At 43.6% G+C, this 19,407-nt stretch overlaps 1 protein-coding gene across 3 annotated transcripts in view; it reads right to left on the bottom strand.

Moving 5' to 3' along the window:
- WDR76 (WD repeat domain 76) overlaps nt 1–19,407 on the bottom strand; it is a 59,101-nt gene that overhangs the window by 31,871 nt on the left and 7,823 nt on the right. For 2 of the 3 annotated variants that reach the window (XR_012691225.1, XM_075207508.1), the window contains exons 2-10: nt 18,585–18,836; nt 17,648–17,908; nt 17,317–17,406; nt 16,303–16,346; nt 13,597–13,708; nt 5,444–5,542; nt 5,271–5,311; nt 4,824–4,977; nt 2,683–2,838 (exon numbers count right to left, since the gene is read on the bottom strand). Coding sequence is in view for 2 of the 3 variants with exons in the window: in XM_075207508.1 (XP_075063609.1) it covers nt 2,683–2,838; nt 4,824–4,977; nt 5,271–5,311; nt 5,444–5,542; nt 13,597–13,708; nt 16,303–16,346; nt 17,317–17,406; nt 17,648–17,908; nt 18,585–18,836 (1,209 nt within the window). In the remaining variant the exon portion in view is untranslated. The remainder of the gene's footprint in view (nt 1–2,682; nt 2,839–4,823; nt 4,978–5,270; nt 5,312–5,443; nt 5,543–13,596; nt 13,709–16,302; nt 16,347–17,316; nt 17,407–17,647; nt 17,909–18,584; nt 18,837–19,407) is intronic. The other variant, XM_075207509.1, reaches the window with a different exon arrangement.

The raw sequence follows: 19,407 nt of genomic DNA, 5'->3' as shown, positions 1-19,407 counted from the left end.
AATTTCGCAAATTGGTAGATCCCTGTCTCCTGTACTCATTTCCCCTCTAACTCAAATCTGTAATCTCTCACTCTCTACTGGCATCTTTCCGTCACTATACAAGCATGCAGTGATTACTCCTATTCTAAAAAGACAAAACTCCGACCCAAACTCTCTTTCAAATTACCGTCCCATCTCTCAGCTCCCTTGCCCCTCCAAGCTTCTAGAGAGACTTGCCTACACTCGCCTCACACACTTTCTTTCCGCAAACAACCTGTTGGATCCTCTTCAGTCTGGCTTTCGTTCTCAACACTCCACAGAGACTGCGCTGACCAAGGTTGTCAATGATCTGATCACTGCTAAAACTGAACGCCATTACTCTCTCCTAATTCTCCTGGATCTCTCGGCTGCATTTGACACCGTTGACCACTCTCTTCTCATACAAACGCTGCAATCCCTAGGTCTTCAAGACACTGTTCTATCCTGGTTCTCATCCTACCTCTCTAATCGCTCTTTCACTGTTAATTTCTCTGGAGCCACCTCTGCTCCGCTTCCCCTATCAGTTGGAGTACCACAAGGCTCAGTGCTAGGTCCTCTGCTGTTCTCTATCTATACCGCTTCTCTTGGAAATCTAATAAGTTCCTTTGGCTTTCAGTATCATCTCTATGCGGATGATACCCAAATCTATCTATCCTCTCCTGGGGGTAAATGTATCAAAGTGCGATTTTGCAACTCCAGCGATTTTCTCGGGAGAGTTGAAACTCGCCGATGTATGAAGCTGAGTTTACATACAAAATCGCCAGAGTTCTGCTTCTGTCAAAATCGCTACTTGCAAAATCGCCAGAGATCAAACTCCCGACTGTTTGCCACTGCAGCTATACAGCTCTCAAATGTATGAAGCTGAGTTTGGAGAGTTTGCTTCTAAACACGCCAGATACAACACGCTGCTTGATAGCAGCGTGTTGTAGAAACACATCACTGTTACACTGCCCTGGCAGTGTTAAAACGTTAAAGAACAGATAAAAGTAACCCTAGTGCTGCCTGACTAGTGCTGGTCCCGTGAAAATCGGGGAAAAATTTTGCGTGGGGTTCCCCCGATTTCCACTTTACCAGCACTAGGCAAACCAGCCAGGGCTGGCGGCACTATAGCAGGGGGACGCCCGGCAGGGGTCCCCCTGCCATAATGACTAACCAACCCTAGACTGTTCAGCGCTGGGCTGGATTCCCTAGGGAGTAGGGTCCGGCGAAAAAAACGAGCGCCCCCCCCCTCCCCCCCCCAGAAAGAACCAGCCCAGTGCTGATAGCACTAGGGCTCTTCCTACTACCCCTGGGCTGTGGGTAGTAGGGTAATACGGTGAGAAAGTATAAAAAAAATAAACTGACACCAATTTTTTTTGTGGAACTACAAGTCCCAGCCAGCCAGGTTGCCCAAAAAAATGTGGCCATGCTGTTGCTTGTATAACTACAAGTACCAGCATACCCACGGCAGCCAGGGCATGTTGGCACTTGGAGAACCACAAGTGCTAACATGCCCTGACATCCCTGGCTTGCTGGGACCTTTAGTCCCACAAAGAAAAAAGTTAAAAAAACAACAACACCCTCTTAAAAACCACATCTATTTATTAAAAATAAAAACCCCACAATAAATACACTAACCACCCTCATTTTAACCACATCTAAGATGTCTTCTTTCTTCTTCCAAAGGTCCAGGCTGGCCCCAGTCCCAGCAAATTTGTACTTCCAAACGGGATGGCTTGTAAAATATCTTCTTGGCTTCGGCCAGAATGGCCTCATATTTGTAACATCCCGACTCTGTGTTCTTGATTGTAGCGTGGGAAAATCACATAGTACTGTAGTTATAGCTTACGCAATAAACGTAAGTTCATTGCGGTTAGGACCTCCTACCTAGTAGGAGGTGTTTGCGGCGCCTCAAGATTTTTTTTATTTTACTACAATCAAAAATTGCTCAATCAATTTATAGGCTATAGCAGGTGCGTGAAAGGGCGGGGTTATCCGAAAAGGAATAACATACATAAATATACATATATAAAAGATATGGCTGTCCGTGTATACTCCACCCTGTCCTCCTTCTGTCTCTCTTTCTGTATCTATTCCCTTCCCCTTCATTTTTCTATTGCAAAAACCCTCAAATAAAAGTCGTTTAACCACCCCCCACCACCAAAAAAAATACAAAATACACCCCTAAAACCTTGTGCTACGTAATATCTTGCTGCCTCATTAAATTCATTAAAAATATCAAACTAGGGTGGGGTGTGGGGGGATCTTGGAAACTGAAAATCTGCTAGTATAATAGTTTAAAGCCAGGACCCAACAAATGAACCTACAGTAGTAGAGGCAATGTAAGTAGTGTACCTACCTAATGTTTGGTATAAAAAGTTGGGATAGGGAAAATTATTTAGTGTCAATATCCCATTTATATGTAAATGGCAGAGAATGGTCAGATATACATCCATTGAACTGTATTAGCATCAAAGACTTTTTTTTTTTAAAAAAGAGAGAGATATGGCCATTGGCAGTAACTCATTAAATTACTACCTTTTAAAAAAAAGTGTTCTAAGAGATCAAGACATGTCCAGTATACCAGCTGCCATACATTTAGAACAAACCCTCATTTTAATGTGCAACTAGATATATTATTCTACATTTATATGATTTTTTTTTTCTTACACACACACTACTCACCTCATCAAAAATGAAGGAATTGAAATCTCCGCAGCGTACTGTCCCATCATAACTGAGTGACAGCAGATGTGCAGAATTAGATGGGGAGAAGGATAAGGTGGTAACTGGCCGAGAATGGGGTGCAAACAAATACACCCCATCACCAGATTTGTTTCTCTAGAAAGCAATGTGCATAAAGAAATGAGACAAAAAGCAAGTCTAACACTATAAGCTATAAAGTTGAAAATGATCTGTCCTACCACTAACAAAAGGTATCTGAATCAATCACACTGTTAAATCTACATACAATAATCTAGGTACTTATAGTACAAATCAGGGCACAAAATTTCTGTTAAAACCTCCATCTAAAAGGAAACCAAGATGAATCCAGGATGATGCTTAATCTTTCAGTCCCTAAGCCAATCAATTTATCAGTAAACCTCTGGAGTGTGGGAAGAAACCAGAGCACCGAGAGGAAACCAATGCAAACATGAGAACATACAAACTCCAAACTCATAACAGCCCTATTGCTAAAGAGTGATGCGACTCTAAAATGTAGCTGATAATTCATGCAAATGTACTCTTAACAAATTACATATCTAATCTATCTTGAAATTAAACACTATGGGGCATATTCCATTAGGTCTGGAGAGTGCACTTACTTTCCGGAAGGGTCGGCATGGAACTACACAGTACCGCAATAACACAGATTTTCTTTTTTATGCCCCCCCCCTGTAGGGTTGCAAAGGGAAATCCACGTTGTTTTCAGAGTGTGGATCACAGTGTCTTAGCCAAAGAGCTCTTTTGGCCATTACTGTTGACGCTAGGGTTCTTGCCAAAAGCGGAACCATGTCCAATGATGTTTCACAGAGAGAAGAGCCTTCACAGTTTCCGTACCTTTTAGCAAAAACTCTTCTCTTGGGTATCTTAAGTAAACCCTGATTTTACTGTGGTTTCTGCTGAGATATGCAATCTTTTTAAACCGGTTTCCACCTTTGTATCTATAGAATCTTGCAATGTTCATCCATTTTCTAATGGAATGGTAGTTTTAGTTGACAGATTAGCCATTACTGCATCTACTTTTTGGATCAGATCTCATTTATCATATTATCTGAAATGATATATTTTTCAATCTTTCTGCAACTAGACTGGTGTCAGGATAGATGCAGGACTCAATATTAAACACTCACTGCATAGCATGGCAAGCACAGCTGATGCAAGTTTACAGAGTTGCAATCAGACAATTGCCAACATCATAGAGGCAGGGAGTCAAACTTACAAAAGGTATATAAACAGCTTTGCCCATCATTCCTTGCCAGAATATAAATATTGTAATTCTGAGTGCCTGAATGTGTTATCCTGTTTACTGCTGGATTTCAGATTATTGACTTGGCTTGTTCCTGACTTCGTGATACCTAGATCCTGACTTTGTACTGCGCTGACAGATTGAATTTGACCTTTGGCTTTTCCAGACTATTCTTCTGCTTGCCTATTCTGTTCGTTTAACCTGCATCCCTACGTATTTCGGCTACTCAGAGTATTCTGCCTATGCATTTTATCCTCTTTAAAAATAAAGTTACCTCATCACTTGAAGTCTCTGTACTGCAAGGTCTTTATAAATTAGAAATGTGTCACTTAAAGTGAATCTTGTATTTTAGTAATGTCAAATAGCGTTCATACCAGTCTTGTCTGTGCCATGCTACAATGGTAGGCAGTGTTCTCCACAGAAAATTTTGACAGCCGGGTGGTATTAAGTAGTAGCCGGGTGGGGGCAGTGTAATACTTTGCAACACTATTGAAAAATGTTGGAGGTCATTGCCCACACCTGCCAGGACTGATCAGACTGGTGGTCAGTGGTCTAACACACACTGCTGGCTGTAGAGCTCACATAGTGCCTCTTTTAATAGGAGAAACAATGGTCTATTCTATTATAATAGGACTCTGGTGGGCTCCAAGAGCCGGGTGGCAAATAAAAACAGCCAGGTGGAGCACCCGGGAAATAGGTGCTGGGGAGGAGACTGGTATGTCACGACCCTATTGCTATCCATTTGGAAAACAAGAGTGTAAAAAACTCCCAGGCTGCACTTACATAATGAACACACACTACACCTGCTCACATCACTATGGAGAGGCTACAAATTTAATGAGAGAACAGTACTTACCAAATCCCACAATCCAACATGACCGAATTTGTCTCCAGCCGCCACAAGTATTTGGCTCTTCGATGGATGAACGGCCACGGAAAATATAAGACTAGGAACAACTTTTGCTACAGCAGTATCCCTCAGCTTCAAAGCTTTCAGATTCGCCTCATAACTGACAAACATTAAAGGAAAAAACAAAACAATAACATAAAAGTACAAGACATACATGTCCAAAAAACATCCAAGACACCTACACAACCATGTTAAGAAAGCATTCTAATGTCTGTGACTGGAGAAAGTGGAGCTAAATTGCCTTAGTGTCTATAATTTACTACGGACATATCAAACTTTTGGAATCATTTTGATACATCTCTACTGATACTTCTAAACAAAATCCTATGGCTCCACCAACTTTGATGACTGGCTTCCAACTTGTACTTCATATTTTCCACCCAATGTTATTACCTGAGCAGGTCTTTGCATTTTCTGGGCGTTATCACTGTCTCCTATTTTATTGTAAAGAAACAAACAAACAAAAAAAAATTGATTAATTCGTCTAAGTTTGTTTAGGACATAGAACAGAAAAAAGACATAAGCAAAGTGAGATATGTTTTATGAATTGCGTAAAATACAGAAACCTGACTGATGGATGTCCATCTCCGCAGGAATGCGTTCACAGTTCTACGATGCTTATGGTTTGTGGAGACCATATATACAGGACCTGGAGGTTTCATAGGCTGCAGAACACACAAGAAATATTCAGTCAAAACATATATACAACATGACTTTTATAAGTGCAACAATGTGCCAAACAAATTTGGCTTAATTTTATTAAAAAGTTACAGATCAACAGTGTTGTAAAATACACACAGAGATAGATGTGAAGATAGATATAATGGATAACTAATAAACTTCCTAGCATTTGACAACGACATAGTCAAATTATGACATTAAAATACAAGTGTGCCCAGGCTTCTGGCTTCTATCCCATACAAGTATTCCAATCTCCAAATGCAAAAACTGTATTGAAACATTTGAACAATGCAGCTAAAGCGGACATCCCAGTATACTGGCGCTCTCACACCTCCGTCTATTAGTGAATGGTCCCATAGGTCAATGGATGATATTATTTTGACATCAATAGATAACACTTGTTTTTTATGTCCACATGGGTTAGTTGGTTGGAGTAAAAAGAATCAAGTGATTATGCTGATGTTTTTAGTTACTGAAAGTGCCTAGACTGTAACGCACATCTAATTGGTTGCCTCTCTCTGGCATCTTCATCCCCCAAAATACGTTTACAATTTAACATTCTCAGGTTCTGGTCTCCCCAGATTATAGTCCTTGGGCCTGATCCTTTAAGGAGCAAATACGATACATGCCGCATTTTGCATTGAAATTGTGTATGCAATTCAACTTTGAGTGCAAAGGGCAACCACCACAGGCTACGAGTCCTTGGGTGGAATGGGCGTATGCACAGTCATTTTACAGTAAGGGCAGTGCCAAGCTTGAGTGCACTCAGCAGCTTCAGATACAAGCTTTGGGCATTTCTCAGGTATGTTTTCTGTCGTATCAATTGCACCAGCTACAGAGTAAGTGTAAGTGCAAATCGAAAGTGATGACGGTCGCGTATACATGCCAGAACATCTGTCTGTAACTAGGAGCAACTGTAAAAATTGGATTTTTGTACTCACTATAATACCCATTTCTCGGAATCCATTTGGGGGACAGGCACTGCTTACCAATGTGACATTCCAAAGCTGCCCCTAGGGGTGGGTACACTCAGGTTTTCCGCTCAGCGCTGTCTTTCAGCCAAAGCTGGCGTCTTTGGAAACAAAGACGTTGAACCTGTAGAATCTGATGAACATGTGGATAGAAGCTCAGGTAGTTGCCATACACAATTGTTGTGGGTGACACGGAATGGAGCCTCGGTCGAGGCACTAACCGATATGGTGGAGTTAGCGGTAATCTCATCAGGAACTAGAGAGGCCTCCAAGAGATAAGCCTGACGGATGGTAGCTTTAATCTACCTGGCAACAGTTTGTTTTGTTGCCAGCCATCCTCACTTGTGTGCGTCGTATAAGACAAGGAGAATCAGTTTTGCGTAAAGAGGCAGAAAAGTCCACATAGACCCGCAAGACCCTAACTACATCCAACAGAAAGAGTCTCAACTTCCAGATTGCAAATCCCGTTCCAACGCAGGGATGATTATTATTATTATTGTCGTTTATTTATAAGGCGCCACAAGGTTTCCGCAGCACCGTACACAATACAAACAATGGACAGTACAGGGAATAACACAAAACAATAAATGAGTAGTACCAAGACTTCAGAAGCTCCAGGCAAGGCAAATGTATGGAGGTTGGAGCAGAAGAGAAGGTAGCGAGACAGGAGAGAGGAGGTCCCTGCTCATACGAGCTTACATCCTATAGGGAGGGTAGACAGACGACAGGCACAGAGGAGGAGTGAAGTGAGGAGAGTGAGCATGGAGAGAGGGTTAGGTGGAAGGCTGGTAGGCAATGCGGAAGAGATGAGTTTTGAGTGCCCGTTTGAAGGAGCACAGGTTAGGGGACAAATGGATGGAGCGAGGGAGGTCATTCCAGTGCAGGGGGGCAGCTCGGGAGAAGTCTTGAATTCTGGAGTGAGATGAGGTGATCAGAGGGGAGGAGAGGCGTCGGTCATTGGCCGAACGCAGGGACCGGGCGGGAGTGTGGATGGAGAGGAGATTGGAGATGTAAGGGGCAGTGGAGTGGGAGAGAGCCTTGTATGTGAGGGTAAGAAGTTTAAAAAGGATTCTGCAAGGGAAGGGGAGCCAGTGTAGGGCAAGGCAGAGAGGGGAGGCAGAAGAGGAGCGGCGAGAAAGGAAGATAAGCCTCGCAGCCGCATTGAGTATAGAACGAAGGGGGGCAAGGCGAGAACGGGGGAGGCCGGTGAGGAGAAGGTTACAGTAGTCCAGCTGGGAAATGATAAGCGCGTGGATAATAGTTTTGGATGCTTCATGAGATAGGAAGGGCCAGATGCGGGCAATGTTGCGGAGTTGGAAGCGACAGGATTGGGCAAGGGATTGAATGTGGGGGGCAAAAGAGAGAGAGGAGTCGAGGGTGACTCCCAGGCAGCGGAATTGGGGGACAGAAGATATAGTGGAGTTGTTGACAGTGATGGAGAGATCCATGTGGGATGGGGACTGAGACGGAGGGTAAACAATGAGTTCGGTTTTAGCAATGTTAATTTTGAGAAAGCGTGAGGACATCCAAGAGGAGATGGCAGAGAGGCAGTCAGATACACGAGAGAGGAGGGCGGGGGAAAGATCGGGAGAGATGTAAAGTTGAATATCATCGGTGTATAGGTGATACTGAAGACCGAATGAAGTGATGAGAGCACCGAGGGAGGTGGTATAGATTGAGAAGAGTAGAGGGCCAAGAACGGAGCCCTGAGGGACTCCTACAGGGAGGGCGGAGGAAGATCCGGAGATGGAAACAGAGAACGAGCGGTTGGCGAGGTAAGAGGTGAACCAAGTGTGGACAGAGCCAGAGAGACCGAGAGAGTGAAGGGTCTGCAAGAGGAGGGGGTGGTCTACGCTGTCAGAGGGAGAACTGACCCCTGGATTTAGCAGAGAGGAGATCATTAGTTACATTGGTGAGTGCGGTTTCGGTGGAGTGGAGGGGGCGGAAACCAGATTGGAGAGGGTCAAGGAGGAAGTTGTCGGAGAGGTGACAGGTGAGGCGGTTGCAGACAATACGCTCGAGAAGTTTAGAGGCATAGGGGAGAAGTGAAATGGGGCGGTAGTTGGCGAGTGAGGTGGGATCAAGATTGTTTTTTTTTAGAATAGGAGTGATAAGGGCATGTTTGAAGGAGGAGGGGAGAGTGCCAGAGGAGAGAGACAGGTTGAAGAGGTGAGGTAAATAAGCACAGACAGTGGGGGAGAGGGAGCGGAGAAGGTGAGAGGGGATAGGATCCAGGTGGCAGGTGGACAGGGGAGAGGAACGAATGAGGGAGTTGACGTCATCGCCCGTAGTAGGGTGGAAGGAGCACTAGGGTGGGATGTGGGAAGAGGGGGGAGCGAGGAGAGAAGCAGGAGAGGGAGGGGAGGAGGAGATACCAAGTCTGATGGCCTCGATTTTGGAGGAGAAAAAGGATGCAAAATCAGTAGCAGAGAGGGAGAGTGGGATAGGAGGAGGTGGAAGGGTGAGGAGAGAGGTGAATGTGGCAAAGAGGCGGCGGGGATTAGAGGACTGAGAAGAAATGAGGGACTTAAGGAAGGATTGTTTGGCGAGGGAGAGGGCGGAGCAGTAGGAGGAGAGAATAAACTTGAAGTAAAGGAAGTCAGCCAGGGAGCGAGATTTCTTCCAGAGGCGTTCAGCAGCACGAGTGCACTTCTGGAGGAAGCGGGTGAACTTGGAGTGCCAGGGTTGCGGAGTTAAGGGGCGTCGGCAGACAGAGGTGGCAGGGGCAACGGCATCCAAGGCAGTGGTGAGAGAGTGGTTATAGAGAGAGGTGGCTTGGTCAGGGCAGACCAGGGAAGGAAGAGGGGAGAGTAGGGTTTCAAGAGATGAGGAAAAGGAAGTAGAGTCAACAGCGTCAAGATTGCGCCTAGTAACGATAGATTTAGGGAGGGGTGGGGCAGGGGAAGAGGACAGATTGAAGGAGAGTAGGTGGTGGTCAGAGAGTGGGAATGAAGAGTTGGAGAAGTCAGAGAGATCACATCGATGAGAGAAGACAAGATCAAGGGAGTGACCAAGGCAGTGGGTGCGGGAGGAGTTCCACTGTGTGAGGCCAAGGGAGGAGGAGAGGGCGAGAAGTTTGATGGAGGCAGGGACAGAGGGAAGATCAATGGGGATGTTAAAGTCACCAAGTATGATAGAAGGGAGGTCAGAGGACAGGTAGTGGGGAAGCCAGGATGCGAAGTTGTCAAGAAAGAGGGAAGTGGGGCCGGGGGGGGGCGGTATATGACTGAGACACGGAGGTGAATGGGGGAGTAGAGGCAGATGGAATGGCCTTCGAAGGAGAGGGAAGGTTCGGAGGGAATGACCCGAAAAGAGCAGTTGGGGGATAGGAGGAGTCCGACTCCCCCACCTGGACGGTCGTCCGGTCTGGTGGAGTGGGTGAAGGAGAGACCACCATGGGAGAGAGCGGCGGCGGAAGCAGTGTCAGCAGAAGAGAGCCAGGTTTCGGTGATAGCAAGGAGGTTAAAGGAGTTGGAGATGAAGAGGTCATGGGTAGCCGGCAGTTTGTTGCGGATAGATCTGGAGTTCCAGAGGGCACAGGAGAGGGGGAGAGAGGGAAGGGGAGTGATGTGGAGGAGAGAGGCAGGGTTGGAGCGAGGGGCAGCATTAAGGTAGGGGCATGGAGGGGGACGAGGGGAGAGGATGGGAATAGGACAGGAGCGTGGAGGCATGGCGATATACAGGGGATAAGGGGTGGTGGATGGGCGAGAGAACCAAGGTGGAAGAAGCAGGGGGAGGAATCCGAGAGAAGAGGCACAGGTGTGGACAACAATAGGCAAACAATGCCTGGTTCAGGTTCATATGAACCTGGTTCAATATCCTGGTTCATATGAAATTTAGACACCTCCCTGGACTGGAAAGAAGCCATGGTGCGCAGAACAGCTCTGTCAAGAGTGGAAAACTAGAAAGGGCATTCTGCAAGACAGGGCAGCCTATTCTGAGACACATCTTGCATTAGTTGTAGCGAGTAAAAAGGACACCTTACAGGTAAGAAATCTTAAATCAACAGATTCCAGGGGTTCAAAGGAGAATTCTGTAATGCAGAAAGAACCAAGTTCAGGCCCCACAGCTCTACTGGTGAAACAAAGGGTGGCTGCACATGAAGAACCCCCTGAAGAAAGGACTGGACCTCAAAACAGTCAGCCATCTTTGGAAAAAGATGGGCAAGGCAGAGACCTGGATCTTGAGTGAGGCCAATCTCAGTTCCCTGTCCAGGCCATCCTGTAGGAAGGACAAGAAACAAGAAAGACAGCCTATGTAAGTCTTCCAGACCCGATGATAAGTTTTGGAAAATGCCGGTTTCCTGGCCCTAAACATGGTCAGGATGACCTTCTCAAAAATACTTTTTTTACGGAGAATCATGGCCACGACAAAAGTCACCGAATTAGACAAAGGTTTAGCATCATGGCACCCCATCCCTGCAGGCTGGCATGCGTGATCACTCATTCAGTCCCACATCAAGAAGACATGCATCTGATTAAGATTCCTCGCCTTCAGCCACCACAAGAGAGATTGACAAGTCGTTGGAGACAAATGGAAAAATGGTGCAGCCAATCGTGGATTAGACCCCGACCATCTGGCAAGGATCTTGTTCTGGAAAGTTTGGGAGTGGAAGCAAGCAAACTACATCGCTTTGAAACAAGACACCATCCTCCCCATTAGTTTCATGCATTAGAGCAGGGGTAGGCAACCTGCGGCTCTCCAGGTGTTGTGAAACTACAAGTCCCAGCATGCTTTGCCAGGAGATAACCAGCAGACAGGTGGCAAGGCATGCTGGGATTTGTAGTTTCACAACACCTGGAGAGCCGCAGGTTGCCTACCCCTGCATTAGAGGATGGAAACGTGCCTGAGAGACAAGGCTGTCACCTTCTTTGCGAACAGCCAGTTTTTACTCCTGGGGTAAAAACACCCTGACACCTGGTGTTGAATAGTAGACCCCCCCCCCCCCCCCCCCAAAAAAAAAACCAAATCATGCGCACTGTGCAGGGACAAGGTTGAATTTTTCCCGATTTATGACCCACCGGTGTGATTCCAGCGTTACCACTGTCATTTGCAAGTGGGACTGAAGAAGGAGGGGCAGAAATCGCCTATCAAAAGGTTGTCTTGGTACGGTTTTACTGTAACCCCTTTTGTCCGTAAGAGCGCTGCCATGACTGCAATCACCTTTGTAAATACCCTTGGTGCTGCAGCCAGACCAAAAGGTAGAGTTCTGAATTGGTAATGAGACGCGTCCACCAGAAACCTGAGGAGGCTGTGGTGACCTTACTATATCGGGATGTATAGATATGAATCCTTGATATCCAAGGTAGAAAGAAATCTGTTCTGTTCCATGGCATTGATCACAGAGCGAATGGACTCCATCTTGAATTTGGCCACCCTTAAATGTAGGTTGATGGTGGGCTGGAAGAAAACAAATCCGTTTTTTGTACAAGAAAGAGGTTTGAGTAATAATCCAACCCTCATTGCTTCCTCGGGACCATCACTTCTGACAAGAGGGACCGGATGACCCCCTGAATGGCCAATTTTCTGGCTCTGTTTCTTGGAAGGAAAGTGGAAAGGTAACGCTGTGGATGTGTCACTAAGAGGGCCACTATGTCCCTTACCCAGGCGTCCGAAGAACGGATCCATTGGTCCCGAAAAAGCAATAGACAGGCCCCCCACCACAAAACCTCTGTGTAGGGGGAGAGGGAAGTCATATAGACAGTTTGTCAGACAGCTTGGGTTGAAGACGTCTTCCCGTCCAAGCCTGCTTACCCCTCTGAGGAGCCCACCGTGGGGCAAAAGACTGGCCCCTGTGGAAGTTCCCATCGACGTAGCAGAAGGACTGGAATCTACGTCCCCTTGTCTGTGGAGGATTTGTGGGAAGAATGGAGCTCTTCCCTCCCATGGCCTGGGAAAAGATCTTGTCCAGTTCTGTTCCAAAGACGGCCGACCCCTCAAAGGGTAGCACCTCCAAAGCGGTCTTGGACTCTGCATCGGTCTCCCAGGATCTGGGCCAGAGAGCACATCTGCCCGCTATTGCCAAGACAGAGGTCTTGGACATACCCAGACCTGCATAAAGAATAGCGTCGCCCAAGTACTCTGGCGCTTCCTTAATATGTTCAACTAAAGAAATCAATTCTGATCTAGGCATCCCCGAATGTATGCCCTAACTGAGTGTGCCAGCCCATTTTTCTACCAATTTCATCACCCAGTCGGCTGCCACAATTGCTCTAAGCGAAGAAATTGAGGAGACATATGGATTTTAAAATCCCTTCGCATTTCCTGATCGTGCTATCCTTTAAAGAAGCAGCACTTGGAATAGGAATGGTAGTGTATTTAGCCACTTTGTGCAATGGGGGCATCGATTTGAGACAGAATCTCCCATTTTGCCATGTCTGCAGGCAAGACAATTCGTTAGTGTTTTTAGAGCCTTGATAAGCAGTGTCCCCCAAATGTCTATGAAAGAGAAAATGCATTTTTGGTAGAGTAGACATTAAGATCATGACAGATGTCTCATGGAGAGGGGAAGTATATTATTAACAGGTGACCATAAATGAAAAACAAAAAACCCCCACAAAAACGCACAATACGTTCTTTGATGAATCAGGCCCCATGGATCTGAATTCAGTGTATATGTGTGTGCGCGTATATAATATTTGGAGAGTGCAGAGTATCCCCGTTTTCTTGTCTATACAATGTGGGCAACCCCCTCTTGCACCCCAGTCTGTACATGGTGAGTGCAGAGGACCTATGTCTGTTTTTGTATATATGTATATATATAGATATAGATATATATATTTATTTGTATGTCAATACTCAATGGCTCTTCCCCTTGCTTCTTATTGATTGCCAGCCAAAACATTTGTTGTTTATTTACAACTAGATTACAACAGACAAAAAGGGTGCTACTGCTAAGCTACCTCAAGTTTAGTAAGCCATAAAGTGACAGAAATAAAATGAGTATTCCCGATACCATAGTTGTAGTATACATGTGCGAATATCTACAGCAGCATCTCATAAGTGTTAACAATTTAGTGCAAAAGTGCCCACCACACAAAAGCGCAATAAGGTTTGCCATCACTAACCCTCTCTTGCAATGGCTCTGGTGCAACCTGATGTTTAACACCTGAACTCTCTATTCTCTGAAGTCGCACGGAACGGCGAATGACTAAATCATCTGTGTTTTGCGGCTTCTCTCTAAACAAATAAAAACATACAAAAAAGGCATTACACATAAGGCACAAACAAGTCTATTAGGAGAAAGTGAAACTATTTCATATAAACATGGAAGGGCAATATCAAGGATTTCCGGACTGAGAAAATCAACTTTCCAGTTGTCCATCTATGGAATTTCGATAGTGTATAGGGCCGTAAATGTCACCTGTACCTGACTCACCTTTATCTCCAATTCTGCAATAGCAAGGACACTTTTGATGTCACTCAGAAGATTTATGTACGCCACCAAAGTAAAGCTGTCAAACTAAGTTGTCACCCTACTCTGCCCCTCAAGAACAGGGACATCCCTAAAGAACCAGAAAGATACAGCCTTTAGCTGCAGAGAATGTTGATGGGCAGGAGTGCCTCCCGAGAAGGCCACAATCCATGGTGTCTGAGGTTTTGACACAGCACACCTCAAGTTCTGGGGCTTGTGGCCACGATCAGCCACTGCCATTTGGCTAACTTTGGCTTTCAATGGGATATGTGACCAGCCACCAATCGGTAGCAGTAGAGACTTCCAGGATCTAACAAAGATTAAGGTGGACTTTTTTTTAGCCTTTCAGGAAATCTCCTGGTGAGCCTGAAGTTCCAATTGTGCAAACAAAACCGGCAAACCAAAACTAAAAAGACCATAGTTCACAGTACTTTCATCCACAGATGTGCAGAGACAAAAGGGGCTGACTGGAAGGGTCTGTGAAAAAAAAAAGCCAAACAAGGTCGATATTCTTCAAGGAGAAAGGTTAGGTAATGATCCAAAGCAAAGATAATGCCTAGGAAACTCATCCAGGTGATCAGATGTATAGAGTACTTGGGAGGATTTAGTACTTAATACATATCTTGAGCGGTAAACTCCTCGAAGACATGGCCTGCGTGACTGACTACAAGGACTCCATCTTAAACTGCTGGGACCTTCAAGAAAGCATGTAGGTTCAGGATTTAACAAAGAGTATCTTTGTTGGTCAGTAAGAAAAGACTGGAATAGACCTGGGATCCCAAAAAACAAGTGGAGTGGAATGTTAAGAATCACATTGGTCAAATTAGTGCCTGAAAGCAGCAGGACAAAGTTTAGGCTAAAATACCGAAGAGGGCAGCATGTGTCCTAAAAATACACTAGAAAAACAAGACCCTCCCCACCATTAAGAGGGTGTTAACAATAGTACTGGAGACAACGTTATACCGCCATATCTGAGGAAGAACCTACCCATCACCCTTCTTTAAATGCAACAGTCTGCCTCTGACCTCCAAGGCAGAAGGATGAAACTGCCTGCAGTCAGGATTATCGGACTTAAAGTCCTTCTTTTTAGAGAACCAGAAAGGCTTCTATTTCTTAGTCTTGTTCAAGGCTGGGTATTACAGAAATAAAAAAAATGACCACGGCAAAAGCCAGACTTCTTGGCCCTGTTCTGCAGTAGAAAGGTACCTTTGCCTCCTGTGAATTGAAAGTTAACCTTCTCAAAATCCAGGAAAAGGAATTAACTGTTAACAAAGTTAACCAAGATTTCTTTCACAATCGTTGTCTAAGATGTATGTGAATCACATTGTGCTTAGACAAAAAAAGGTGACCAGAGTATTTATGCAAGGGACAATCCCCATTTGTCGATGTCCTCCTTATCTTCCTATAGTCTTATTGAGGTATGCACAAAAATGCCAAGAGAGCTCCTAGACAGACAGAGAATAGGTGAAGAGAGGTTGTTAAATAACATTTTCTTAATTGTATATAAGAAGCCTAAAGGTTCTTTATTGAATCCTATGCTGGCACTTATGGAGGCTGCAGACGAGAGGTGTCTTTCTTCTCTAGCGTGCAGAGAAAGAACAGAAACGTCAGTTTCGCGCGTGTAGAAAGGCTTTTACTAATTCTGGTTGCTGGTAAACAACCCCCAACAGGATGCCCCAACTGCATAGGAGAGGAAAGGTAGAGCTCTTCTCTTATACCGACATAGAACTACAAATGCAGATTGTGAGCCCAAATCTCAGTCTATGGCAGTGATCTGCTTCATCTTAATCCCCATATTGAAAATCTAAGGCCTTCGTCCAGTCAAATGAACAATGAAGATCTGTGAACATTGTATGAACTGCAGAATAGTCCTGAGAAAATAGTCAATGGGGCATATTTAATAAACTGCAGGTTTGAAAAAGTGGAGATGTTGCCAATAGCAACCAATCAAATCCTAGCTGTCATTTTGTAGAAAGTACTAAATAAATAACTAGAATCTGATTGGTTGCTATAGGCAACATCTCCACTTCTTCACACCCGCAGTTTAGTAAATATACCCCAATGAGTTATTTAGGAACCAGTGCTCCATTGACAATGGTTAGAATAAACATCAGCCTATGGACAGGATATATTCTGTTGCATAGTCCACAAAATGGGTGGCCCTGTTATTTTCATGTCAGTGTAAAGCACTATTTTATATCCATGTATCCAGCCTACTAGAAGCAGTATTATTTCTTCACTATTTTATTTTCCTGTAAATAATGGGTTCTTTACAAAACTAACAGAAAATTAATCACATAATACATGTGAACAAGCCAAAACCACCAAACATATCGGTTTCAATATTGTTAGAATTTACCTTTTACGTTGTGGTTTAGGAGGTGGACGAAAACTTGAAGCAGTCTGCAAAACAGCAAATCCAATTTCAGAGAATTGTAATGTCAAAAATGAAAGAACTTTTTAAAGTAAAATAATGCCTAGCTATTCTAAAAATCACTTCCAGAAAACAGCACAAGTATACATTTTTATGATTTGTGCCCTACTTAAGCAGTGTATTGCTATCTCAGCTGTAAGTTTCAAAGAGAAACAAAAGGATATTGATTGGATTTCTTGTTATTTACCTTCACTCCACCCCATCCTTTACCAATACCATTCTACTTTATTTTTTTGTATATGTTTGCAGACCACTTAAATTATCTATATGCTGTGATCTGAATGTGTATTGCTCGTACAGCTAATAGACAATTAAGAAAATAAAAGCACAAATGCAACTGTGTAATTGGCCAGTGCTGAAAAGCATCTACATTTACTTGGACAACAGGGACAGTCTCTGCAAACCTGAGAATGTGACTTCATACAGCAAAATTATGTTAAAGACAGGTATGTCTCAGAGTATGTATGAATCAACTTTACCCTTTACTTATGCACAAAGTGAACTCAACTTTAGGTATGTATACAAATGCACAGGAATCAATTTTATTCACATGTAATATTACACTTGCATGAGTGTAGATAAACATTTACATTGGGAAGGCTATGTACAGTATTTTAGTATTTCTCAGGACTTATTATAAATGCTTAACCGAAACATGTTGACATACTGCACATAGCAAAGGCATCTGGGTGTCTGAAAAGGTTTGCAAAGACGCCACCATAACTGGTATGCTCTCGTCACCTGGGCTGGTCTTAACAACACTATCTTATCACCATGATATCAAATGTGGCAGCAGCACATCACATGGTAGATAGTGTAAAAGCAGCATTTTTTAGAATCCTTCAATTTTATTAAGACAGAAGTATGTCATGTTCATTGTCGTTTTCATCCCAGACTTCAAAATACATAGGTCTCAAATTTAAAAACAAACACACAAACCTCAATCAATTTCAAGGAATTCAGAAATTTTGCATTTTCTTTTATATTGTTCAACCTTTCAAGTTCATATGCAGAGAGTGCAGTCTGCTCCTGAAAATATGGGGGGGGGGGTAAAAAAAAGTGTAAAAGCAAGGTTGACAGGAGGAGTGAATCATGTTTATTAACTTCTGCGCTCTAAAAGTGAGAAAGATCAACCCATCGAAAAGCACTATTTAGCACACACTACTTTGAGACTGTAACTTTGAGATCCCAAATCACACCTATGAAAAGCCAATTTTATGCTAGCTTGACAGACATACCCAAGCCGGAATTGCCATCCAAGGGGAGTTACCTGAATAGATTGTTGATCATTGCCATATTCATTTGTGGAATCTTTCTCTTCTTCATTTTTAGGCTCTAACTTTAAGCGAGATACTTTAACCATCGGCTGCTTCCTCATGCAGCTTGCCTCAAGTGAAACGCAGGCTTTGATCTTGGATGTGCCTTTCTGCTGGCGCTTGCTTTTGTTACCATTCTTTGTAGGACTCTTATTAGAAGGCAAAAGTACATTGTGTGCAAGCGAAATAGAAAGAGGAGCTGCGCTGTTATTGACCTGTTGAAACACAGAGCAAGATAATTCTGAACAAGCCAGAAATTCAGTTTCTGCTAAGAAAAATATTTGGCAATGTAGCATGAAACTTTGATATCACTGGTTCATAGTGACTTAGATAAAAGGGCAGTAATCAAAAATGTTAAGGGCAGCGGTCAAGTCTTGAATTATTAAAGGATAATGACCTTTACATTTGGCATCTACAAGGTCATTGTAGACTTTGGCGAGAGGGATTTTAGCACAGTTCAACAAGCCAGATACGGAGTCAAGCAAAATGCAAGTGAAAAGATAGCAGGTTACCTGAAGAAATTAAGGCATAAAAGAAAAAGGAGTAGAACAGAGAACCAGCAGCGAAATATCCCAAAGTCAACCACAACAGGAGGGGAGGAATGCCCAAAAAATAAACAGAAGAGGAGTAGAGAAGTCAATTCTTTTCACACTAAAAATAAAACATTAGCTGCTGCTCTCTAAATGTAAGAAAACACTAGCCACCCATCAAAAAAAGGTTAGCAGGTTAGTTTATGCTACTTTAAGATATTTTTGAATCTTTAGGTTTTGTAGGATATGGGAGAAAATGTAGTGAAGGTAGTAAAAATGAAGGGGAAAAAAAAGCCAACTTCATACAACTTCCAAATAAATAGACTTATCACCATAGGTATAGACACACAAGAAGCCTTACCAGATCAGAAAATTGTCCATTGTCAGATTTCTCTGTGGATTGGGTCTCTTCTTGAATTTCAGGTTTTATCTCTAAGCGGGGCAGCTTAACAATAGGTTGCTTTATCACAATGTCTTTCCTCACTGGGGTATCTTCCTGCTCCAGTTGGAGTCTCTTCCGCAGACCCCTCATTTTAAAAGGTGAGAGTACTTTGTGTGTAAGGGAATGAAGAGACGTTCTATCAGCAACAGTACGGTTATCTGGTGTAGCTTCCTGTTGAGACACAACATTCACAAAATAAACAAACAAATTTAGTAATACAGGATGACCTCAAATAAAATACATTTATGGAAAACGGCGGTTTACGAAATATCTAGTGGTGCACTGTGTAATGTAGAATTCAGAAACCAATCAGTTAAATCAAGCCAGAAACTAGTGAAATTGTAATTAACAGATCTCAATAGAAAGGATTAAGTAGTAGGGTGCTCTGTCTAAAATTCCAATTGTTGCATAGTTCTGCCTAAACTATGCAAGAATCTCTGATTAATGTTTTTAAGAAATATAGGTCCAGAGAAAAAAAACCAACGTGCATTTCGCTGTTCAAGTAGCTTTGTTTGTGTAAACCAGATGTTCTGGGGAGCAGGATATTTAAATAAAGTCTAGCCAAACAGCATTCATTTCTAGGCTTTTCCTAATTAGTTAACCTTTAATGGCTCATTAACTCTCGGTTGGCTAGATCTTTTTATATTCATATTTTATACATATATATGTATGTATGTATGCAACAAAATGTCACCTAAATCCCTGTTTCGATCTGGTTGTACCCTCTTTTCAACCACATTGA

This window comes from Mixophyes fleayi, chromosome 4 (assembly GCF_038048845.1).
Source record: "Mixophyes fleayi isolate aMixFle1 chromosome 4, aMixFle1.hap1, whole genome shotgun sequence".
Classification (NCBI taxonomy): Eukaryota; Metazoa; Chordata; class Amphibia; order Anura; family Limnodynastidae; genus Mixophyes; species Mixophyes fleayi.
The sequence above is the reverse complement of the archived record's forward strand: the minus strand, read 5'-3'. Positions and strand labels throughout refer to the sequence as shown.